Source organism: Hyperolius riggenbachi, chromosome 4 (assembly GCF_040937935.1).
Source record: "Hyperolius riggenbachi isolate aHypRig1 chromosome 4, aHypRig1.pri, whole genome shotgun sequence".
Taxonomy (NCBI): Eukaryota; Metazoa; Chordata; class Amphibia; order Anura; family Hyperoliidae; genus Hyperolius; species Hyperolius riggenbachi.
Genome location: NC_090649.1, coordinates 64539600 through 64563498, shown reverse-complemented (window position 1 = coordinate 64563498; position 23899 = coordinate 64539600). Strand labels below are relative to the sequence as shown.

The following is a 23899-nucleotide window of genomic DNA, read 5'->3' as shown; positions in this document are numbered from 1 at the left end:
TTTTTAGGTGCTTTGGAATCGAAGATTGAATCATACAGCCTGCATAAGGTTTTTATGGCGGACATTCTGTAAGGCAGCGCATGGATTTTGTACTATTTGTAAAAAGGTTATTTGTTTTTCTATATTGTTTAGCAGTTTTAGATTCCACCTTGTCTTTTTTGCACACGCGTTTTGTGGTGTAAAACGATGTGAAGATTGTGAGGAGGTCTTTATTATTTTATCACAGGTTCGGGTAGATTAAGTTACTCCGCTGCATAGTGTAGATGTTATCCTATAAGGTGTGAAAGTCGACTAAGAAGTAGTATTTGCACACTCCAACAGGTGACATCCAAACGGTTTTATTGAGCAACAACAAGACAAGATACAAAGTATTTTTATCTCGTCACTCAATAAAAACATTTGGATGTCACCTGTTGGAGTTTGCGGATACTTCTTCTAATTCGACTTTCTGCTGTTACTGGATTATAGCACCTCATGTCGAGGTGAAAGAGTGTAGCAGTTTCTTCCCCCCTGATCCTCTTGATCTTAGAAGGTGCGAGGCTCAGCACAAATCTCATGGCATATAGGAGGAGCTGTGAAGCCAACTGCCGGGGTGAGGTCAAGTTCTGCCCCAGGAGGGGACTGGAAGGTGAAGTTCTGCAGTAAAGTTGTGAAGAAGAGGAACAGCTCCATTTTAGCCAGGTTCTCCCCGGCACAATTTCTCTTACCTAAAAAAAAAAAAAAAAAATGTGCCATTATATGAAGCCCACTACCATGCACACATCCAAATACAGTATACCATAGGATAGCACAGACAGAGTAGCCATACAAGAGTGTAGCAAGCAATTACCATAGCAAATGTGCAGCAGCCAGTCATTATGCATTTGGTGGAAAACTTATGCCTTTGGGATCCTTTCCTGTTATTTCAGTGCCGCTATCATAGGGAGCACTGTAACAGAAGGCAGTATAAAAATATAGCGGAGGACATTATAATGGGGGGCACCCATAGCCGTGGACACTGAAACAGCTTGAGTAAATACTAATGGCAGGGTATTGCATTGATGGAGGCACTATAACTAAAGGAACACTTATGGAGGGACCACAATAATAATGGATGCATTAAAGTGAATCTAAAGTGAAAATAAACCTATGAGATGATGATGTGTTATATGCATAATACATAGAACATTAGTAGTTTAGAAATATTTTTATTTTCAGTTTTATAACTTTTTAAGATTGCATCACACTATCACAGCTGCTGTTTAGAATTCACACTTTGCATTGTTTAGCTAAAAAAAGGATACAGAACTTTCTTGTTGTGAAACAGAATCCTTATCTTACTTTTCCTCAGCTGTTTTGGCTTCTATGTACTATTCAGCAAACTGGACTAAATTTGACAAGCTGTCCACAAGCTTTTTTTTTTTTTTGTACTCTAAGGCCCCATTCACACTTGCGGTTCGAGTCCGCAAGTGTCCGGGGGCTGGGTCCGGGGGCCGCAAAGAGACCGTACAGGTCTCTGCGGTGGACACAAGTTGCGCCGGATGCATGTATCAGTTCCGGCTACAATAAAGTAGCCGGAACTAGATACATTGCAGTGCCGGAAAGGCACTGCAAGCATGGGGGATACCGGCGTGTAGTCCGGGCCCCCCAAGTGGCATAGGACCGGTGCTGGAAGCATCCGATCGTATTGCCAGTGTGATGAGAAACATCCGTTTCATGTTCGGGTCAGGATCCGGCCCGGGTCCGCAGCCGCACCGGGACGGACTGAAAAATAGAGCATGTTGGAAAAAAAGCCTGGAACGTCCCGGAGCTGCGTTTCCGGATCGGATCCGGACGTTGCACGAGTCTGAATGGATACATTGATTAACTATGTATCCATTCACCATCCGCTGTGTACGGAGCGTTCCGGGTCCAAGGAAGCCGGACCTGGAACGCTAATGTGAACCGGGCCTAAGGCTGGTTTCACAGTGGGACGTTAAAGTCCCACGCTATAGCAGCCAGTAACGCAGCCTAACTCACAGCACTGTAAAATCAATGTGCTGGTTCACAGTGCACACGTTGCGTTACATAGTAACGCAGCACGTTTAAACAAAGTGCTGCATGCTGTATGTTATACTGGGCTAAGCCACGTTAGACTGTTTGCACATGCTCAGTAGTGTTGGAGGAGGAGGTCTCCCCTCCTCCTCCTCCGAGGCCAGCCACATTGCTAATTAATATTCACTGCACTGTGGTGACTGGTGGTGAGACTGTAGTGTTGTCCGGATCATGAACGAATCGTTCATTTGATCCGGATCTTTTTTGTAAGTCGAATCATCCGGATCATCACAATGAAAGATTCAGTTCACAGTGGATGTCTGTCTGGAAGAAACAGGAACATACAGAATGTACAGTGCAGGGAAAGTCCTGTCCTGCTAGTCATTTCACCCAGTCTGCTTCCCTAGTAAAATGATTTAAATGATTCGGTTCAAAGATCCGGATCTTTTCAATGATCCGATTAAAATGCTCCGAATCCTTAAAAAGATCCGGACTTCCCATCACTAACCTGGAGCGGCAGCTTTGAGAGCTGCATAACGCAGCTCAATCTGATGTCCAACTTCAACACCACCATGCGTTGCGTTAGGGGCACGTTATGCGACCATGACGTCCCCTAAAACGCAATGTCTTGGTGGGAAAGTAGCCTTACTGTACTGGAAAACAGAAAGGGACTTCTTATAATTTATTGCTAGGGATAGTACTATATGCATATGTGTTTATCATCATGTCACATGTCACTTCAGATACACTTTAATGTAGAGCAATATAAACAGGACTCTTCAAAGTGACCTCCAGAACCGCTGGAATGCAATGATGTGTCAGCTTGTTAATGGTTGACTGTTAACCATTAACAATGGTTAATTTGCATATATTCGGCAGTGATGCACTGGGAGACATCTCAAGCTCACTCAAACCTGAATTATCGCAAATTATTTCTGTTTTAAGAAAGCAATCTTTTGTTTTTCTTAGCATTTTCGTAAGGGGGCTTTTAGGACCATTGTAGTCCCTTACACACTCCAATGAGTTCTGGGTCACCATGAGCTTGCTGGTTAGTCTGTACCTCTTCAAAGTGAGAGAGGGTAATGTCTTTGGCCCATATACAATCAACTTTCTCTCCTGAGTTTTGTATGAGGTGATATTTTTACATTTTGTCAATAAAATGCATTTTAGACCACCAGCAAGCAAGAAAACAATAATGTTCAAAGTGCTTTTCACCTACTTTTTTGGTACTTTTTAAATTGCAAAGTGCTAAAAAGTTATTTTAAAGAGAAAAAAAAATATCTCCTAGGAGAAAACTCAGGAGACTCAGGAAAAAAAAAGGTAATTGCATATGGGCCTGCATGTCTTATGGATTTAATAGTACATATTCATGCTGGCGACAGGTCTCCCCCTTCCTCCCACCCATTCTGTCTCTGGAACCCTCTGGGATGCCAGCGGCAAAGATAGGACACAACACAGAGAGGACTCTGAGCGTGTCGTCTGGAGATGTTAAGGCCATTAGCTTGGAGGTGGCTTAGGTTGGAGGTGGCGGAGAGTCTGAGACACCTTGGAGTGGGAGCCTACTGGGCCCAGGGGGAGCACTTTTAGTTTGGGACAGGGGTGGCCATTCTTTGTAGGCCAAGTGCCATATCACTGTTCTTGACAGTGCAAGGGGGCAAAACTAGCGAAGTTAATAACTAGGTGCTGCATGCGTGCACAGGGCCGGTTCTAAACTTTTTTGCCACCTGAGGCAAACTTATTAGGATGCCCCCCCCCCCCAGGTAGTATCATTGCCCCCAGTATAGGTAGCCTGGAGGGGGTAGCAGCCAGCTAGAAAGGGGGAGCAGTGGGGAGGGGGGTCAGAACCCCCCCCCCACCTGGGGCTCCCCCATCCAGCTATTTGCCCAGCATTTAAATCAGCAGCGATCGGGCCAGCAGGGAAGCAATGACTCAACTTCCTTCTTCCGCTCCAGGCGTTGCGTTCAAACACTCGCGTCACTTCCTGCAATGCTGCCTACTGTACTGCGGAAGTACAGTGGGCGGCATTACAGTAAGTGATGCAAGTGGTGGAACGAAAGCAGGAGGGGGAGTCATTACTTCCTCGCTGACCCGATTGCTGCTGACTTAAATGCTGGGCAAAAAGCTGCAGGGGGAGTGTGGACAGGGGAGCCCCAGGCAAAGGAGGGGGAGTCTTCTCCCCCCTCCTGGCTGCTACCCCTCCAGCTTGGTGCCCTCCCCCCCACCCACGGCCAGACGGGCGCCATCCCCCCACTTCCGCCATCTGAGGAACCTGCCTCATGTCCACTTGCCTCATGCACCCAAATTTCCAGCTTCCCGCCCATGAGGCGGGATGCCTCATGGGCGGGAAGCTGGAAATTTGGGTGCATGAGGCAAGTGGACATAAAGGGCGCTGCCATTCACTCCCATAATAAATATCGTTTGACAGGTGCCAAACAGGAAAAAAGGGCACCCAGAGATTATTAACATTTTCAAACTGTGCTTGTGATCAGGGGTGCACATCTGGATTCCGGATATCCGTTTTTTAAAATCTGGATAGCTACAGTATCTGCAGATATTTGGACGCATAACACGGATATCCGTGGATATTGCGGATATCCGGATCCGAAATAATGTAACTAAGGAGATGATGTCCTGGAGGGCGTCCCAGCCTAAACCCTGGCACCCAATCACAGAAAGGAACACTGGCCAACCCCCCTGTATAATAAGGAGGGCTGCCATGATGAGACATATTATCTTAGCTTGCTGAATGCTCACTGAGAGACATGCTCCAGTGCTGGTGGCCTAGCAAGGGCTGTACACAGTTATAAACCTAAAGCTGTTCAGTGATTAACCCCTTCACTACGATCACTACACTATTGTTAAAGTGTTAATTAGCTTGATTGATGTTATAGTGTGACAGTCAGAGTGTGTGCTCCAGCACTGCTGGGCCTAGCAAGGGCTGTACACAGTGATAAGCTGTTCAGTGATTAACCCCTTCACTATCACTACACTATTGTTAAATCATTAATTAGCTTGATGTCATTTGTGTGACAGTCAGAGTGTGTGCTGCAGGCAGCTGCTATGTGTCTGTGTGTGTGTTGTGCACAGATCAGGTCAGCTGCTGCCTGCTGGCCAGCTATTAGCCTTAGGTATAGGTTAGGTTAGGTTAGGGATTAGTGGATAGAATTACTGTGTTATTGTGTAGTTAGTACTGTAGTACTGCAGTCAGTGCTAGTAGTTGTTAGAGTAGTAGTACTACTGCGTTAGTTTTCTACAGAACTGCTTTACTGTGAGCAGTGCCAGTGTGACAGTTAGTGTGCACTAGTGTCTTCTCCTCTGCTGTCTGACTGTCACTCGGCACTTGGCACGTGTCACGTGGCACTTACTAAGTGCCACTTGGCAAGTGCCAAGTGACACGTGGCAAGTGCCAATTGCCACGTGCCATGTCCAACATGCTCCTGGCACACGTTACACCTGCTGCTGCATTGCCCTGCTCCTGCTGCCTTTACAGCTCCCACCGCCAGGCCAGGGTGCCACAGGCCACTGCTGCTGTGCTAATACCACCTATATTTAACCCAAAACACAATTGCTGCGTAATTTTTTGGAAGTGTCTTGGCTGAAAACTGTCATGTCCCAGTTGTGCGGTTGGACTTTGGACACAATGTGGGCTGCACGACCGCTTTCTGGAACCTTCTGGAACCTAGGCCTAATGTTAATTCACAGCCAAATTTTTTTTGTGGGGGGGGGGGGATTTTAAGTCTCCACATCATCAATTAGTGTTCCCCTTTAAAAAATAATGATGCTACATGCCTCATTTACCCTAAAAAACGTTTTTAAAGTAATTTAAAGGGCACTGCCGGTTTTTCTATCCGGATATACAAATCCGCCAGGGGTATCCGAGCACCCCTACTTGTGAAGATTTAAGTTTACAAAATGCGCAGGTGATGAATTACATTTACAAATATACTAAACATGTGTATTGTACTTAGCTAAAACGTTATTTAACCACTTAAGCCCACAGGGTTGAAATTTTTTTACATCCGAGCAACTTTCACCTCCCATTCATTTGCCAATAACTTTATCACTACTCATCACAATTAATTCATCTATATCTTGTTTTTTCCGCCACCAATTAGGCTTTCTGTGGGTGGTACATTTTGCTAAGAGCCACTTTACTGTAAATGCATTTTAACAGGAAGAATAAGAAAAAAATGGAAAAAAATCATTATTTCTCAGTTTTCAGCCATTATAGTTTTAAAATAATACATGCCTCCATAATTAAAACTCACGTATTGTATTTGCCCATATGCCCCGGGTATTTCACCGTTAAAATTATGTCCCTATCACAATGTATGGCGACAATATTTTATTTCGAAATAAAAGTGCATTTTTTCAATTTGCGTCCATCACTATTTAGAAGCCCATAATTTATTAAATCATATTGATATACTCCTTTGACATGCATATTTAAAAAGTTCAGACCCTTAGGTAACTATTTATGTTTTTTTTTTTTTTATTATTGTAATTTTTTTTTTTTTATTTAAACTTGTATGTGGGTATTTTTTGGTGTGGGAGGTAAACAGGTTTTTTTTTTAATGTATTTAAATGTGTTTCTTTAATACTGTGTGTTTTTGCTGTAATTTGCTATTTGGCCACAAGATGGCCACAATCAAAAAGTCCTGGGAGCGATCGATCTCGCTCCCAGGCAGAAGAAAGGAGACCAGAGCTCAGAAAAGCCGCAGCGTCTGAAGAGACGCTGTCGGCTTTTCTCCGGGGGGGGGGGGGGGTCCGATCAGCGAAAGGGATTAATAATCCCTTTCACTGATTGGCGGGATAGCGGCCAGCAGCGGGGGCACGCACGGGGGGGGGGGGGGGGCGCGGGAGCACGCGCGACCCGCGGGAGTGTGCGCAGCCTAACTGGACGAAAATTTTCGTCCAGTTAGGCTTAAGTGGTTAAAATGTTATCACTTACTGTGAAAACATTATTATCCACATAATAAAGTGATCAGTAACTAAATAGTAATATATTTTTTACAGTCACTATTTGTAAAACATTATCCACACAATAAAGTGATCACTAAGGGGGGTCTTAGGGTTAGGCACCACCAGGGAAGATTTAGGGTTGGGCACCACCAGGGGGGTCTAAGGGTTAGGGATAGGTAGAGGGAGGGTTCTGTGCGAGAGTAGGGTTAGGTTTAGTTGTAGTAAAATGTTAGTAATATTTACTTATGTTTTACTACAGTTATTACGAATGTATTTTTGTGTTATAAACAATATTTTTAGATTGTATAACATGAAGAAACGATAAATGAAGGTTATACACAATATCATACAATTATAATGATTATTCATATATTATCGTTTTTTAACTAACGTAATTATAAGTTTCACTTTCAAAACAGGGAAGATTATCATATTCACAATTTGCAATTTCATAGATATTATTAAATCTTTTGTAACCACTTCCCAACTGAGGGGTTTTACCCCCTGACCACCAGAGCAATTTTCACCTTTCAGCGCTCCTTCCATTCATTTGTCTATAATTTTATCATTACTTGTCGCAATGAAATGAACTATATCTTGTTTTTTTCGCCACCAATTAGGCTTTCTTTAGGTGGGACATTATGCCAAGAATAATTTTATTCTAAATGTGTTTTAATGGGAAAATAGAAAAAAAAGGGGGAAAAATTTTTTTATTTTTCAGTTTTCGGCCTTTATAGTTTTTAAATAATGCATGCTACTGTAATTAAAACCCATTAAATGTATATGCCTATTTATCCCGGTTATAAAACCGTTTAAATTATGTCCCTATCACAATGTTTGCTGCCAATATTTTAGTTGGAAATAAAGGTGCATTTTTTTCAGTTTTGCGTCCATCCCTAATTACAAGCCCATAGTTTATAAAGTAACAGTGTTATACCCTCTTGACATAAATATTTAAAAAGTTCAGTACCTAAGGTAACTATTTATGTTTTTTTTTTATTGTAAATTTTTTTTTTTTTTTTTTTAAATTACAAAAAAAAAAAATTGGGGAGTGTGGGAGGTAAGGAGTTAATTTTTTGTGTAAAACAAGTTTATTTGTGTGTAAAAAATGGTTAGGGTGTAGTTTTACTATTTGGCCACAAGATGGACGCTTGCAGGAAGTAGAAAGAGGCTGGGACTTTGTTATTTTTTCACAATGATCGCGCTGCTCAGCCGAGCGGCAGCAGATCATTGCGGGGCTTAGATCAACGAACGGGAATGGATTTTCCCGTTCGTTGATCTCTGGGCGAGCGGGCGGCGGCGTGTTTACGAGCGGGAGCGCGGACAGTGGCGGGAGTGCGCAAAGTACGGATTTCTCCGTCCCTGGGGGTGAAAGGATGGAAAAAAGGGCGGAGAAATCCGTACGCACGGGGGTAAAGTGGTTAATTTGTAAAACATTATTGTAAACAAAAGCTAAGGCCTGTGGGCCGCATGAATTAACAACTGTTAAGAGCTTCAGAGGCCACACTTGGCTCATGGCCTAGACTTTGGACACGCCTAGCTTAGGAGGCGGAAAAGACGCTCCAGTCAATGGCTGAGATGCCAGGGATTCTAAATCTAGTGGCATGGAACCAAAGTCGACTAATGTGAAATGAATAAGTTCTTTTACCTTTTGTACCTTTGTACTGTGCCAGTGCACCAGTAGTATGGAGAATAAATAAATACCTGCAGAAAATGGCAAAAATGCCTCTTTTTTCATGAAACGTCCATTTGAATCCAGGAAATGGTTCGGGTTGAACTCATTGGGCTTTTCAAAGTGAATCTCGTCTCTCAGCACAGATGAAAGTAAAGGAATCACGTAGGTTCCCTGTAGAGAAAAAAACAATAGATGGGTTGCATATTACTCTAAAAACAACAACTCTAAAAACAACAGATCAACTACTAAGGCTAGTTTCACACTGCGGCATTGCATTGCATATCCTGAAAAACATAGTCGGAGGGAAAAAAGTTGCATCATGCATGACCCTAAATTCAGTAAATTTAGCCCCATATCAGTGCTACCACACTTTCTATAGAATTTTCAGGATTAGGAGGGGATTCTCAAGCTTATGCGTACGCCGCAGGTAAGCTGGGTGCAGGGTGAGCAATGATGGCTCACCCTGAAGTATTATGTTGCAAAACTTTAAGCTCTTTTAATACAAAAAAGTTTCCATAAATGCACTTAGTGTACAACAAGGACCAGCAACTTGCAGTAGATAGGCGCCAAAGACACCCAAAGTCCATCAGATGTGCACATTTATCGGCTTGAAGATGGGCTGCTGCCCGAAGCAGCATTAGGCCAGTGTCTGTTGCCATGCTTTGAGACACATATTTTCTAAGGAAGGGCTGCCATGATGAGACATATCGTCCTTGCTTTTGAATGCTCACTGAGAGACATGCTCCAGTCCTGCTGGCCTAACAAGTGCTGTATACAGTGATAAACCTAAAGCTGTTTAGTGACTAACCCCTTCACTATCACTACACTATTGTTATATTGTTAATTAGGTAGCAGCTAGCTTGATTTCATTCAGTGAGTGACAGTCAGTGTGTGCTGCAGAGCTGCTGCAGCTGCTATGTGTCTGTGTGTGTGCTGTGCACAGACCAGGCCAGCTGCTGCCTGCTGGCCAGCTAGCCTTAGCTACAGTATAGGTTAGGTTAGGGAATAATAGTATTACTGTGTTATTGTGTAGTTAGTACTGTCGGTCAATGCAAGTTAGTTGTTAGAGTAGTAGTACTACTGTGTTAGCGTACTACAGAACTGATGTGGTGCTGAGCAGTGCCAGTGTGACAATTAGTGTGCACTAGTGTCTTCTCTGCTGTCTGACTGCCACTTGGCACGTGGCACTTGGCACGTGGCAGGTGGCACTTGGAACATGTCACATGTGTACCTAAATTAATGTCCAGCGCTGCGTATGTTGGCGCTTTATAAATACAATAAATAATAATAATAATAATAATGTGTCACATGGCACATGGCATGTGCCAAGTGCCACATGCCAAGTGCCACGTGGCAAGTTCCACTGCCAAGTGCCACGTCCGGCATGCTCCTGGCACACGTTACACCTGCTGCTGCTGCATTGCCCTGCTCCTGCTGCCTTTGCTGCTCCCACCGCCAGGGTACCACAGGCCACTGCTGCTGTGCTGATACCACCTATATTTAATGCAAAACACAATTGCTGCGTAATTTTTGGGAGGTGTCTGGGCTGAAAACTGTCATGTCCCAGTTGTGCGGTTGGACTTTGGACACAATGTGGGCTGCACGACTGCTGTCTGGAACCTAGGCCTGATGTTGATTGACAGCCATTTTTTTTTGGGGGGGGGGGATTTTAAGTCCCCACATAATCAATTAGTGTTTCCCTCTTAAAAAATAATGATGCTACATGCCTCATTTACCCTAAAAAAAACGTTTAAAGGCCACTTCCGGTTTTTCTATCCAGATATCCGCCCGGATACCCCGGATGCTGAGGTCGGATATCTGATTTGGATTCAGATCAGAAAAGTTTAAACTCGGATATCCGACCCGGATCGGATATCTGGGTATCCAGGTCTGAATCCAATCCGGATTTTGAAAAGGGGTATCCGAGCAGCACTGATGAGATGCAAATAATCCCAGCTTTCATTAAAATTGAATACAAATTGTTATCAAACCTTTGAATGGCCCCATACAATTTCCATCAATTCTAATACTATTACTAGTCAGGGCCGGATTTGTACTTTTTACCACCCAAGGCCACTATTACCAACTGCCCCTGGACAGACAGCATCCAAGCACCAAGCATTCTGAGCACAGTTAAAGACATGATGGCAGGGATTAGATTAGATTGTAAGATCTTCTAAGCATATATAGTGACACAATGGCAGGGATTACATTGTAAGGTCCTCAGTAAGCGGCACGTTCATTGAATGACAGGCAGCTCAGAAGTCACTATAAGTGCCCCATTGCTGCTACTTCATCCCCAAATGCCAGACTCAGTCATGGGTACCCACCCACCGCTATGTGCTAGCACTGAGAAGCAGGTCAGCTGTGGACCAGCTCTGGCTGCTAATGTGTGCAGATTGCAGCACAGCCAGCATTAGGAATAGCATGGTTGGGCATTCACCTGACTGCTGCGAATGTTCGGCGGGCTAACTGCCAGTGCCAGACACAGCCCGCCCCTTGCTTTCCTAGTGCCTATGGCCTTGCCTGAAATCCGGCCATGTTACTGTCATATTGCGTTGCGATTATTCCCTGGAGTATACCAATAAAACATACCGTATATACTCGCATACAAGCTGAATTTTTTACCCCCAAAAAGGGGGCCAAAAGTTGGGGGGTCGGCTTGTATGCTAGTCGTGGGTGGTGGTCCGTGGTCCGCGCCCCCCGCTTGCTCGCCCACTCCCTCCCTCCGCGGCCGCCGCTGCTATTACCTGCTTTAGGCAGCGGCCGCTTCCTAATCCGGGTTCCCCTCTTCATTATGCGTACACCGTACGTGTATCACAGCAGCGCGCCTTAAATGCTAAGAGACTCAAATTTGGAGAATATATTAAGGAGATCAGAAGGAATAAGAGGAATTTTTTTTTTAAAAAGACCTTATAGTTTTGGGCGGTGGAGGTGGAGGCCGCAATTTCCTGGGGGGGTTCATGGTGGCATCTCGGGTCCGTGCAGGACGCGTATGCGGCAGCTGAGCGGCGAGTGACGTCGGGTGCGGCGTAGTTACAATGTAACAAAGTTGTTACATTGCAATAACTTTGTTACATTGTAACTGATAGAACATTTCTGAGGCTATTGCGAGGGATCATTTATTTAAAGGGACAGGTAAGTATTAATGGTTAATTAAGAATATTAAAGGACTTTTTTCGTGGTTTTGTTTTTTGTTCAATTAAAATACTTTTTCTATGTGTTTGTGTGTTTATTTACTTTTAACTCTTAAAGGAAATGGGTAAGGGGTACAAGTACCTCTATACTCATTTCTCCTGGGAGGGGGGGGGTGGGCATCTGGGGGACCCCTTTTTAAAGGGGACTCCCAGATGCCACCATGAACCCCCCCCAGGAAATCGCGGCCTCCACCTCCACCGCCCATCGGAGGTGGAGAAGAGCCCCTTGTCCTTGGATTGGACAAAGGCTCGGAGGGGGAGGGGAAAGCTTGGCTGTCCCTCCCCTTCCGAGACCCCCCAATTCATGGACCATGCGGGCTGGTATAGTCAGGGTGCGGAGCCCCAGCGGCCGGTGCGGAGCATTCTGGCTATCCCAGCCTGCATGGGGACAAGGGGTTAAAGAGGTCTGGGAGGGGGGACCCCACGTCGTTTTTTTTTTATATTTCCCACACTCAGAACGAAGTAAGTAAAACTCTTCCCATTCGGGGGAATCTATGAAAATAATACACTATTGTTACCTGTGCAAAAAAAACTGACATTTTCCGCATTTGAAAGACATTTTTCCCCTTGAAACTTAAAAATCGATTTTCTCAAAAACTATAAGGTCTTTTTGAAAAAAAAATTTTCCTCTTATTCCCACTGATCCCCTAATATACCCTGGGAATTTGGTGTTCCTAAACTTTAAGCAGGCTTTGCTGTTAACCGTTAAAGTCGGCGGGTTTTTAAATGTATACATTTTTCCTTTGAAACTTTAACATCGATTTTCTGAAAAACTATAAGGTCTTTTTGAAAAAAAAACATTTCCTCTTATTCCTTTTGATCTCCTTAATATATTCTCCAAATTTAAGGCTCTTAGCATTTAAGGGGGCTTTGCTATTAACCCTTAAAGTCGGCGGCTTTTTTATACGGGAGCATTACGGTTTAATGCGAAATTATGGTATGAATGAAACGCGAAATTACGCGTTGAAAATTACGCTTACGGTATTTTCAATTACGATTTTAATGGCCATTACGCTACCGTAATTTCGCATCGTAATCGCAAATTTCGCATGCGTAATTATAGTAATGCGAAATTACGAAAATTTCGGCTCAACTCTAAATGTGCTGCAATTAATTTAGCTTATGTCAGTGGAAATATCCAGGTCTGTTCCAGCACTGGGACAAAGGACAGAACATAATAATCAGCATTGAAGATCAAATACAAGATGTTCTGTGATGCTTAGACCTCACAGGACAGTGAGCTCATCAGATTGCATTATATTTAATTATGTACACCCCTAACACACTTCTTAATTATTATGTGCACCCTCTACTAACCATAAACTGTCCCTCAAATGAATAAACATTAATTGTTACGTCATGTAACCTATAAAATCAAAGTCTGAGTCCCAATAAAGTCACTGGTCTCCGTGTCTCTTTGATTCAAGGTTTCTAAATGCATGCATAGAAACAGGTATTAACCTTAATTTGGAGCAATTGGATAAATCCATCAAGGCAGTGTTCCCCGCTGTATCAATTTGGCGTCCCTGGGTGGGCCCTGGAGGGGTTAGCAGCACCTCTGGTCGGACACTTTTGGAGGAACAACATAACTTCAACTTTCCGGGCTGATACAGGGAATGTGCATCTCCCATTGTAAGAAGGTAAGAAAATATGCTAGCCTCAGCCTGGTTAACTAGTTGCTATGCTGTAGTCTCAGTCCGAACATTGTCACTGCTTTTCTACAATACAGGGGATGTTCAAGCTCCAGGGATTTAATTTACCCTGTATAAGGGATTTGATGTGTACTGTATGTTGGATTGTTGTTTGTGAGGTTTAAAGATTGAAGTGAGTGGATTTGTGTGAAGGAAGTTAGCTAACTGCTGTTTGGTGGTTAATGTTGCAGGAGCTTTGCTGTTTTATCTTTAAATTGGTAGTTGTAAATTTATATCCTGTGTGGATTGAATCGATAAAAAAGAATGCTTGATATTTCCTATGGTAAGTATTGGAGGTATTCTTGACTCAGAAAAGTTAACCTAACCTTTCAGGTTTGAGTTGTAAGTCGGTTAGTGAAAAATGTACGCAAAATTGCATGTAAGAATTCACGCCTGCATCCAGGGGTCCTGTGCAATTGGTTAGTTAGCTGGTCTAATTGGTTGGTTGTTAGTGCCAGAGTAGTGGGTACTGTGTGTGAAACAGGGTGTTTTACTTCCGGAAGAAGGTATTCAAAGGTCTCTAATTCTGTCCATCTCAATCTGTTTACCTCTTCTAGTAAGTCAGGAAGATAGCACTGAACTAGCTGTGCTGGTTACCTTTGGTATGACATAGCCCTTAAGAGTGACATCTTGTGTCATGGCATATGGAAGGTTTAAGGGTATAATGTTGGCAAATCTTTGGATCTCGTGTAGGACAGCATCTGTATAGGGCATTTCCTTCCGATGGTCCATCTGGGGAACTGCAGACCCGATAACAGTCTCTATTTCATTCTGGATGTTTTCTGTAATCAACAATCATACTTTTGGTCAAAAGACACTTCAGCAATGTTTGGTGTAGTCACTGCGGAGTTATCTGTGCTGTAAACAAACCTTAATAGCCACCCAGAGTTAATGATTCAGCTGTACATGTCAACACAAAAGGAAAAGTAACTATTAAAAAAAGTTTCCGTTCAGTAATTTCGAAATTTAGGCTTGGTTCACACTGTGTGCGCTGCATAATGCATACGTATTAATGTATGTGAACTGTAATACACACTGGGCGTGTTATACCATACATCAGGCATGGTCGGAATAGCTGATTTCCGTTTCCGGCACAATTCCGCCATATAGATATTCCGTTACCGTTCCATTCCGACGGTATACCGGGACAGTTCCACGGAATTCCGACTTATACGGAATTCCGTCGGAAAAATTTTAAAATCTCTCTCTCTCTCTCTCTCTCTCTCTCTCTCTCTCTCTCTCTCTCCCTCTCTCTCTCTCTCTCTCTCTCTCTCTCTCTCTCTCCCTCCTCCTCCTCCTCCTCCTCCTCCTCCTCCTCCTCCTCCTCCTCCGTCGGAATTATAAAATTTCCGCGGAATTCCGTTTGAGAGGTATAGGAATTCCGATTTGACTACCGGAATCGGAATTCACCTAATTCCGGCCGGAATCACGGAATTTATAATTCCGCGGAATTTTCCGAGCATCCCTACCATACATGTTAGTTCCAAACAGCAAGTTAGAATAACGCGATCCGTTACAAGGTAGACATGTGAATAGGCCCATAGAATTGTACGGGCAGTGAGATGAAGTGTAGAATTATTCCAAAATGCCACGGATATAGTGTGACTGCATCCTGAAGAGCAGTGATACTCCGATTTCAGATGCTATCATACAAATTCTCTATGGCGATGAGGACAATCTGTGTCCCGTCATACGCTAACCTTTACCTGGGGTGTTGGGAACAACAACTTCTGGACCATATTCTCACCTGGTTCAGATATATTGACAATATATTTATGCTATGACCTCCTGACACCCAACCCTAAAACCCCCTTTCCTGATGTCTAACCCTAAACCCCCCCTTCTTGACACCTAACCCCAAAACCCCTTTTCCTGATGTCTAACCCAGAAACCCCCTTCCTAATGTCCAACCCTAAAACCACCTTTCTGACACCTACCCCTAAAACCCTCCTTCTTGACACCTACCCTAACACCCCCCCATCCTGACGACAAACATTAAAACCACTATTCCTGATGCCTAACCCTAAGACCCCTTTCTTGACACCTTACCCTAAAACACCCCTTCTTGACGCTTAAACTTAAAACCCACTTACTGATGCCTAACCCTAAAACCTCCTTTCCTGATGCCCAACCCTGAAACCCCCTTTCTTGACACCTTACCCTAAAACACCCCCTCTTGATGCTTAAACCTAAAACCCCTTTACTGATGCCTAACCCTAAAACCTCCTTTCCTGACGCCCAACCCTGAAAACCCCCTTCTTGACTCCTAACCTAACCCTAAAACCCCCCTTCTTGATGACGAACACTAAAACCACCATTCCTGATGCCTAAAAAAACCCCTTCCTGATGCCCAACCCTAAAACCGCACTTCTTGACACCTAATCCTAAAACACCCCTTCTTGGCGCCTAACCCTAAAACCCCTCTTCCTGATGCCTAACCCTAAAAACCCCCTTCCTGACGTCCAACCTTAAAACCCCCCTTCTTGACACCCAACCATAAAGCCCACCTTACTGATGCCTAACTCGGAACCCCCCTTCTTGATGCTCAATCCTAAAACCACCTTCCTGACACCTTACCCTAAAACCGATCTTCTTAACACCTAACCCTAAAACACTCCTTCTTGACACCTAACCCTAAAATTCCCTTCTTGATTCCTAACCCTAAAACCACCCTTCCTGATGCCCAACCCTAAAACCTTCCTTCTTGACACCTTACCCTAAAACACCCCTTCTTGACGCTTAAACCTAAAACCTCCCTTCCTGATGCCCAACCCTAAAACCACACTTCTTGACACCTAATCCTAAAATACCCCTTCTTGGCGCCTAACCCTAAAACCCCTCTTCCTGATGCCTAACCCTAAAAACCCCCTTTTTAGGGGGTGGATGCATGGTGTAATGGTGAAGGGCTCTGCCTCTGACACAGGAGACCAGAGTTTGAATCTTGTCTCTGTCTGTTCAGTAAGCCAGCACCTATTCAGTAGGAGACCTTTGGCAAGTCTTCCTAACACTGCTATCGTGTCTATTTTTTCTCTTGACAACTGTTGAACACAAAATACAAGGCCATGTCTGGCTACATATCTGTGCTACTGCCTATATAGAATGTGCCCTAGTGGCTGCAGCTCTGGTGCTTTGAGTCTGCCAGGAGAAAAGTGTGATATAAATGTTATTTGTCTTGTCTAATTTTTCTCTTGCATTAAGCATAAATGGTTAGAGTTGAGCTGAAATTTTCGTAATTTCGCATTACTAAAATTACGCATGCGAAATTTGCGATTACGATGCGAAATTACAGTAGCGTAATTGCCATTAAAATCGTAATTGAAAATACCGTAAGCGTAATTTTCAACGCGTAATTTCGCGTTTCGTTCATGCCGTAATTTCGCATTAAACGCTACCGTAATTTCGCGTTAAACCGTAACGCTCCGTATAATATAAAAAAGCCGCCGAATTTAAGGGTTAATAGCAAAGCCCCCTTAAATGCTAAGAGCCTCAAATTTGGAGAATATATTAAGGAGATCAGGAGGAATAAGAGGAAAAATTTTTTTTTCAAAAAGACCTTATAGTTTTTGAGAAAATCGATGTTAAAGTTTCAAAGGAAAAATGTAAACATTTAAAAACCCGCCGATTTTAACGGTTAATAGCAAAGCCTGCTTAAAGTTTAGGAACACCAAATTCCTAGGGTATATTAAGGGGATCAGTGGGAATAAGAGGAAAATTTTTTTTTCAAAAAGACCTTATAGTTTTTGAGAAAATCGATTTTTAAGTTTCAAGGGCGAAAATGTCAGTTTTTTTTGCACAGGTAACAATAGTGTATTATTTTCATAGATTCCCCCAAGTGGGAAGAGTTTTACTTACTTCGTTCTGAGTGTGGGAAATATAAAAAAAAAACGACGTGGGGTCCCCCCTCCCAGACCTCTTTAACCCCTTGTCCCCCATGCAGGCTGGGATAGCCAGAATGCTCCGCACCCTGACTATACCAGCCCGCATGGTCCATGGATTGGGGGGTCTCGGAAGGGGAGGGGCAGCCAAGCTTTCCCCTCCCCCTCCGAGCCCTTGTCCAATCCAAGGACAAGGGGCTTTTCTCCACCTCCGATGGGCGGTGGAGGTGGAGGCCGCGATTTCCTGGGGGGGTTCATGGTGGAATCTGGGAGTCCCCTTTAAAAAGGGGTCCCCCAGATGCCCACCCCCCCTCCCAGGAGAAATGAGTATAGAGGTACTTGTACCCCTTACCCATTTCCTTTAAGAGTTAAAAGTAAATAAACACACAAACACTTAGAAAAAGTATTTTAATTGAACAAAAAACATAACCACGAAAAAAGTCCTTTAATATTCTTAATTAACCATTAATACTTACCTGTCCCTTTAAATAAATGATCCCTCGAAATAGCCTCGGAAATGTTCTATCAGTTACAATGTAACAAAGTTATTACAATGTAACAACTTTGTTACACTGTAACTACGCCGCACCCGACGTCACTCGCCGCTCAGCCGCCGCATACGCGTCCGTGCAGGACGCTTAGTCCCCGCTGGCCCCCGCTGTCCACCCCGCCCACATCTGTCACCCACATGTCACCCACATGTGGGTGACATGTGGGTGACATGTGGGAGAGGCGGGGAGGGCAGCTGGAGCCGGCGGGGACTTAGCGTCCTGCACGGACCCGACAGAGCTCTGAGCTATATAGCTCAGAGCTCTCTAAGCATCTTTGTATTTGGGCTCCAAGGAGCCCCATTGGTCCTTAGCAGACCAATGGGGTTCCTTCTGATTTGAAGGAACCCCATTGGTCTGCTAAGGACCAATGGGGCTCCTTGGAGCCCAAATACAAAGATGCTTTAGAGAGCTCTGAGCTATATAGCTCAGAGCTCTGTCGGGTCCGTGCAGCGCAGACGCGTATGCGGCGGCGGCGAGTGACGTCGGGTGCGGCGTAGTTACAATGTAACAAAGTTGTTACATTGTAATAACTTTGTTACATTGTAACTGATAGAACATTTCCGAGGCTATTTCGAGGGATCATTTATTTAAAGGGACAGGTAAGTATTAATGGTTAATTAAGAATATTAAAGGACTTTTTTCGTGGTTATGTTTTTTGTTCAATTAAAATACTTTTTCTAAGTGTTTGTGTGTTTATTTACTTTTAACTCTTAAAGGAAATGGGTAAGGGGTACAAGTACCTCTATACTCATTTCTCCTGGGAGGGGGGTGGGCATCTGGGGGACCCCTTTTTAAATGGGACTCCCAGATTCCACCATGAACCCCCCCCCCCCAGGAAATCGCGGCCTCCACCTCCACTGCCCATCGGAGGTGGAGAAGAGCCCCTTGTCCTTGGATTGGACAAGGGCTCGGAGGGGGAGAGGAAAGCTTGGCTGCCCCTCCCCTTCCGAGACCCCCCAATCCATGGACCATGCGGGCTGGTATAGTCAGGGTGCGGAGCCCCACGCGGCCGGTGCTCCGCATTCTGGCTATCCCAACCTGCATGGGGGACAAGGGGTTAAAGAGGTCTGGGAGGGGGGACCCCACGTCATTTTTTTTAATATTTCCCACACTCAGAACGAAGTAAGTAAAACTCTTCCCACTTGGGGGAATCTATGAAAATAATACACTATTGTTACCTGTGCAAAAAAAACTGACATTTTCCGCATTTAAAAGACATTTTTGCCCTTGAAACTTAAAAATCGATTTTCTCAAAAACTATAAGGTCTTTTTGAAAAAAAAATTTTCCTCTTATTCCCACTGATCCCCTTAATATACCCTAGGAATTTGGTGTTCCTAAACTTTAAGCAGGCTTTGCTATTAACCGTTAAAGTCGGCGGGTTTTTAAATGTATACATTTTTACTTTGAAACTTTAACATCGATTTTCTCAAAAACTATAAGGTCTTTTTGAAAAAAAAAATTTCCTCTTATTCCTTCTGATCTCCTTAATATATTCTCCAAATTTGAGGCTCTTAGCAATTAAGGGGGCTTTGCTATTAACCCTTAAAGTCGGCGGCTTTTTATATTATACGGAGCGTTACGGTTTAACGCGAAATTACGGTAGCGTTTAATGCAAAATTACGGCATGAACAAATACCCATTGTAATGCGAAAATTACGCGAAAATTTCGCTTACACGAAATTTCGCGAAATCCTTCTTCATTACGGTTAGGTACTTACGGCCATAATCGTAATTACACTAATTACGCGAAATTTCGCGAAATCGTAATTACGTCATTACGCTCATCTCTATAAATGGTACATGCTAGGCTACTTTCAGCTACTTTCAGCTACTTTCAGCTACTTTCAGCTACTTTCAGCTAGTAGTGTTGGTGGTACAATGGATATGTTAGTTGCCTACCATATACTGAGGCCTGGGTTCAAATCCCTATCATGGTATATAAGCTGGTTTTTGAAATACTGGAATTCCCTGGCAGATGAGACCCTCCTCCCTCCGGTAGGATGGAGGAGGGAATAGGTAGAAGGGAGGAGGGTGGAGGACTAAAATGGGGGTCTGTGTGAAACCTAGATGTTAGCCTGGGACGTTTGATGTGTATTTCACTCAATCATGTCTGCCTCCAGGTATTAGAGCCTTTGAAACATGTTTTCCATCATTTTTCTAGGTGTCAGAATTTTTTCTTTTTTACAAAGTTCGCCTCCCCATTGAAGTGTATTGCGGTTCGCGAACCGAACCTTTCGCGGAGGTTCGCGAACAGGGTTCGCGAACCAAAAATCAGAGGTTCGCGACATCTCTAGTTATTAGGCACTTACTTTGGATTTCAGGATATTTCATCATCAGGAGGAGCCCCCATCGCAGAGTAGTTGATGTTGTCTCCATTCCAGCAGCTAACAAATGCAGAATGAGGAATGTTAAATTTCCATTGTGGAAATAGTTGGCAGTTTTCTCCTGGGAAGAAAAATGAGACGGTTTACCTCTCCTTATTTTTTTTGCAAAGCTCAACCAAACATGGTTCTATTCATATTGATTGCTCTGATCAGTTTTTTTGGCAGCTGTGGTCTGTGGTGTGCCAGATTATTTGGGGCAGTTTATCGATCAAAATCTGATTGGGCATGTTTAAAAATCTCCATGAAAGAGGCGTGGGGCATGAGGAGCAAGGAATCATCAATAGCCCTTAAATAATATGGAAGCTGCTATATTTCTTTCCTGTTAAACAATACCAGTTGCCTGGTAGCTCTGCTGATCTATTTGGCTGCAGTAGAGTCTAAATAACACCAGGAAGAAGCAAGCAGCTACTCTTGTCAGATCTGACAATATTGTCAGAAACACCTGATCTGCTGCATGCTTGTTCAGGGTCTATGGCTAACAATACTGTATTAGAGGCAGAGGCTCAGCAGGGCTGCCATGCAACTGGAATTGCTTACAAGGAAATACATATGGCAGCTATGCTTTAACTTTTCTTTCAGCACAGGGCTTGCAATTTCATTAATGCCATGGGTGTAAAAAAAGCCCCCTGTGACTGCAGAGGGGGGAGGGTCAAGTGCTAAGGAGGCCCATCACTCTTCCTCCTTTATGGAGAGCTGCTGCCAGGGGGGGCTGGCCCATGATGCCAAGTGATACAATTGTTTTGAGCACATGGGCCCCGGAGTGGCATTTCCACCCGCCCCCCCTTCCCCCGCAGCCGCTGCTTGCTCCCCCTCCCCCCACGGCTGCCCGCTCCTGTTACCTTGAGAGCTGGCTGCCACTTTGCTCATTAGTCCCCGCCAGCCCCCTCTCCTACGAGCAGGTGATGTGATGTCATACAAGTCTCTCACAGCAGCGCATCTCGTGGCTGCTGTGTAGAGTCAGGAAGCAAGGCAGCGGTTCCCATGGTAACGACGCTACAGGTTACCATGGTAACGCCACTACAGGGAGCCGCTCTCCTGCTGCGGCAGATGGGACAGCTATACTACCTATACTGCGATGGTGGTGGGGGGGGGGGGTTCGGGGACATCCTGGCAAGTTTGGCTCAGGCGGCGGCAAGTCTAAAACCGGCCCTGGCTGCAGTGCGGTGTGCATACTTACTTAATAGCCACAGCTCTGCTCTTTCCTCCTGACGTGTGGCAGCAGGGCACCAGTGTTCAGCCGGTGTGAGATGTCATGTGACTTGCATTGGAACCTTAACCTCCCTGGCGGTAAGCCCGTGCTGAGCACGGGCTATGCCGCCGGGAGGCACCGCTCAGGCCCCACTGGGCCGATTTGCATAATTTTTTTTTTGCTGCGTGCAGTGCCCGATCGCCGCCGCTACCCGCCGATCCGCCACTATACGCGTCGCCGCAGCCACCCCCCCCCAGACCCAGTGCGCTGCCTGGCCAATCAGTGCCAGGCAGCTCTGTGGGGTGGATAGGAGTCCCCTTCGACGTCACGACGTCGATGACGTCATCCCGCCCCGTCACCATGGCGACGGGGAAAGCCCTCCAGGAGATCCTGTTCTTTGAACGGGATCCCCTGATCTCCGATCGCCGGCGGCGATCGGAGGGGCGGGGGGGATGCCGCTGAGCAGCGGCTATCATGTAGCGAGACCTCTTCTCGCTACATGAAAAAAAAATTTTTTAAAAAAAAAAACGTATTTGCTGCCCCCTGGCGGATTTTGACAAACCGCCAGGAGGGTTAAAGAGGAACTTCAGCCTAAACAAACATACTGTCATTAAGTTACATTAGTTATGTTAATTAAAATAGATAGGTAATATAATCTCTTACCCACCCTGTTTTAAAAGAACAGGCAAATGTTTGATTTCATGAGGGCAGCCATCTTTTTGGTTGAAAGGAGGTGACAGGGAGCATGAGACACAGTTCCAACTGTCCTGCGTGCTGATAACCCTTCCCAGTTGCTAGGCAATGTGAATAACAACATAGGAAATCTCATCATGCTGTGCACAGCATCAGGGAAAAAAAGCCAGTGCAGTTTTCTTTGATGGGTGGAGCTTAGCTAAAAATGCAGCTAAAAATGATGCTTTGGTAAGAAAAACAAAGTTCTGATGCTGTGAAACTGTTAAAGAGACACCAAGCCTTTTCAGTTCTGCTGAGTAGATTTTTAGTCCGGAGGTTCACTTTAAGGAATGCTAGTGCAGAGCGAGCTGAGAGTGGAACCGTAGCGATTTAAAAATCACTAGCGGTTTGCGATTTTGCGATTCAGAATTGCAATTGCCGCTAGTGGAAAAGGGCCCTTAGGGATTGTACACATTATGTGCAGTGCATGTGCCTAGGGCGTAATAGATGTCCAGTGGGCCTGGCTAAAACCTTTTCTGACCCCATCTACTACCTAAGCTTTCCCCCGAAAAAAAAACAGGTAGGTAGCAGAAGGAGCCAAACTTGCTATCTTGCCTAGGACCCCTTTTAACTTTAATTTGTGTTGGTGTTTTCGACCCGAAAATGGCTTTTCGAGTTTGGACTCAAAAACACCTGATTTAACTGGCAAAATTGCATTGAAGTCTACAGGTCCTTCTCAAAAAATTAGTATATTGTGATAAAGTTCATTACTTTCTGTAATGTTCTGATAAACATTAGACTTTCATATATTTTAGATTCATTACACTCAACTAAAGTAGTTCCAGTCTTTTATTGTTTTAATATTGATGATTTTGGCATACAGCTCATGAAAACCCAAAATTCCTATCTCAAAAAATTAGCATATCATGAAAAGGTTTTCTAAACGAGCTATTAAACTAATCAACTGAATCAACTAATTAACTCTAAACATCTGCAAAAGATCTGAGGCTTTTAAAAACTCCCAGCCTGGTTCATTACTCAAAACCGCAATCATGGGTAAGACTGCCGACCTGACTCCTGTCCAGAAGGCCATCATTGACACCCTCAAGCAAGATGGTAAGACACAGAAAAAAAATTCTGAACGAATAGGCTGTTCCCAGAGTGCTGTATCAAGGCACCTCAGTGGGAAGTCTGTGGGAAGGAAAAAGTGTGGCAGAAAACGCTGCACAACGAGAAGAGGTGACCGGACCCTGAGGAAGATTGTGGAGAAGGACCGATTCCAGACCTTGGGGGACCTGCGTAAGCAGTGGATTGAGTCTGGAGAAGAAACATCCAGAGCCACCGTGTACAGGCGTGTGCAGGAAATGGGCTACAGGTGCCGCATTCCCCAGGTCAAGCCACTTTTGAGCCAGAAACAGTGGCAGAAGTGCCTGACCTGGGCTACAGAGAAGCAGCACTGGACTGTTGCTCAGTGGTCCAAAGTACTTTTTTCGGATGAAAGCAACTTTTGCATGTCATTTGGAAATCAAGGTGCCAGAGTCTGGAGGAAGACTGGGGAGAGGGAAATGCCAAAATGCCTGAAGTCCAGTGCCACGTACCCACAGTCAGTGATGGTCTGGGGTGCCATCTCAGCTGCTGGTGTTGGTCCACTGTGTTTTATCAAGGGCAGGGTTAATGCAGCTAGCTATC

The 23899-nt window shown here is 44.5% G+C and overlaps 1 protein-coding gene across 1 annotated transcript in view; it reads right to left on the bottom strand.

The window, feature by feature from the left end:
• Positions 1-515: 515 nt before the first annotated feature.
• The window catches only part of LOC137571253 (cytochrome P450 2K6-like), a 108161-nt gene continuing 84777 nt past the window's right edge, over positions 516-23899 (bottom strand). Inside the window, exons 6-9 of the mRNA XM_068280129.1 lie at positions 20275-20410; positions 14136-14320; positions 8680-8821; positions 516-707 (exon numbers count right to left, since the gene is read on the bottom strand). Coding sequence (XP_068136230.1) covers positions 526-707; positions 8680-8821; positions 14136-14320; positions 20275-20410 — 645 coding nt within the window. The 3' untranslated portion in view covers positions 516-525. The remainder of the gene's footprint in view (positions 708-8679; positions 8822-14135; positions 14321-20274; positions 20411-23899) is intronic.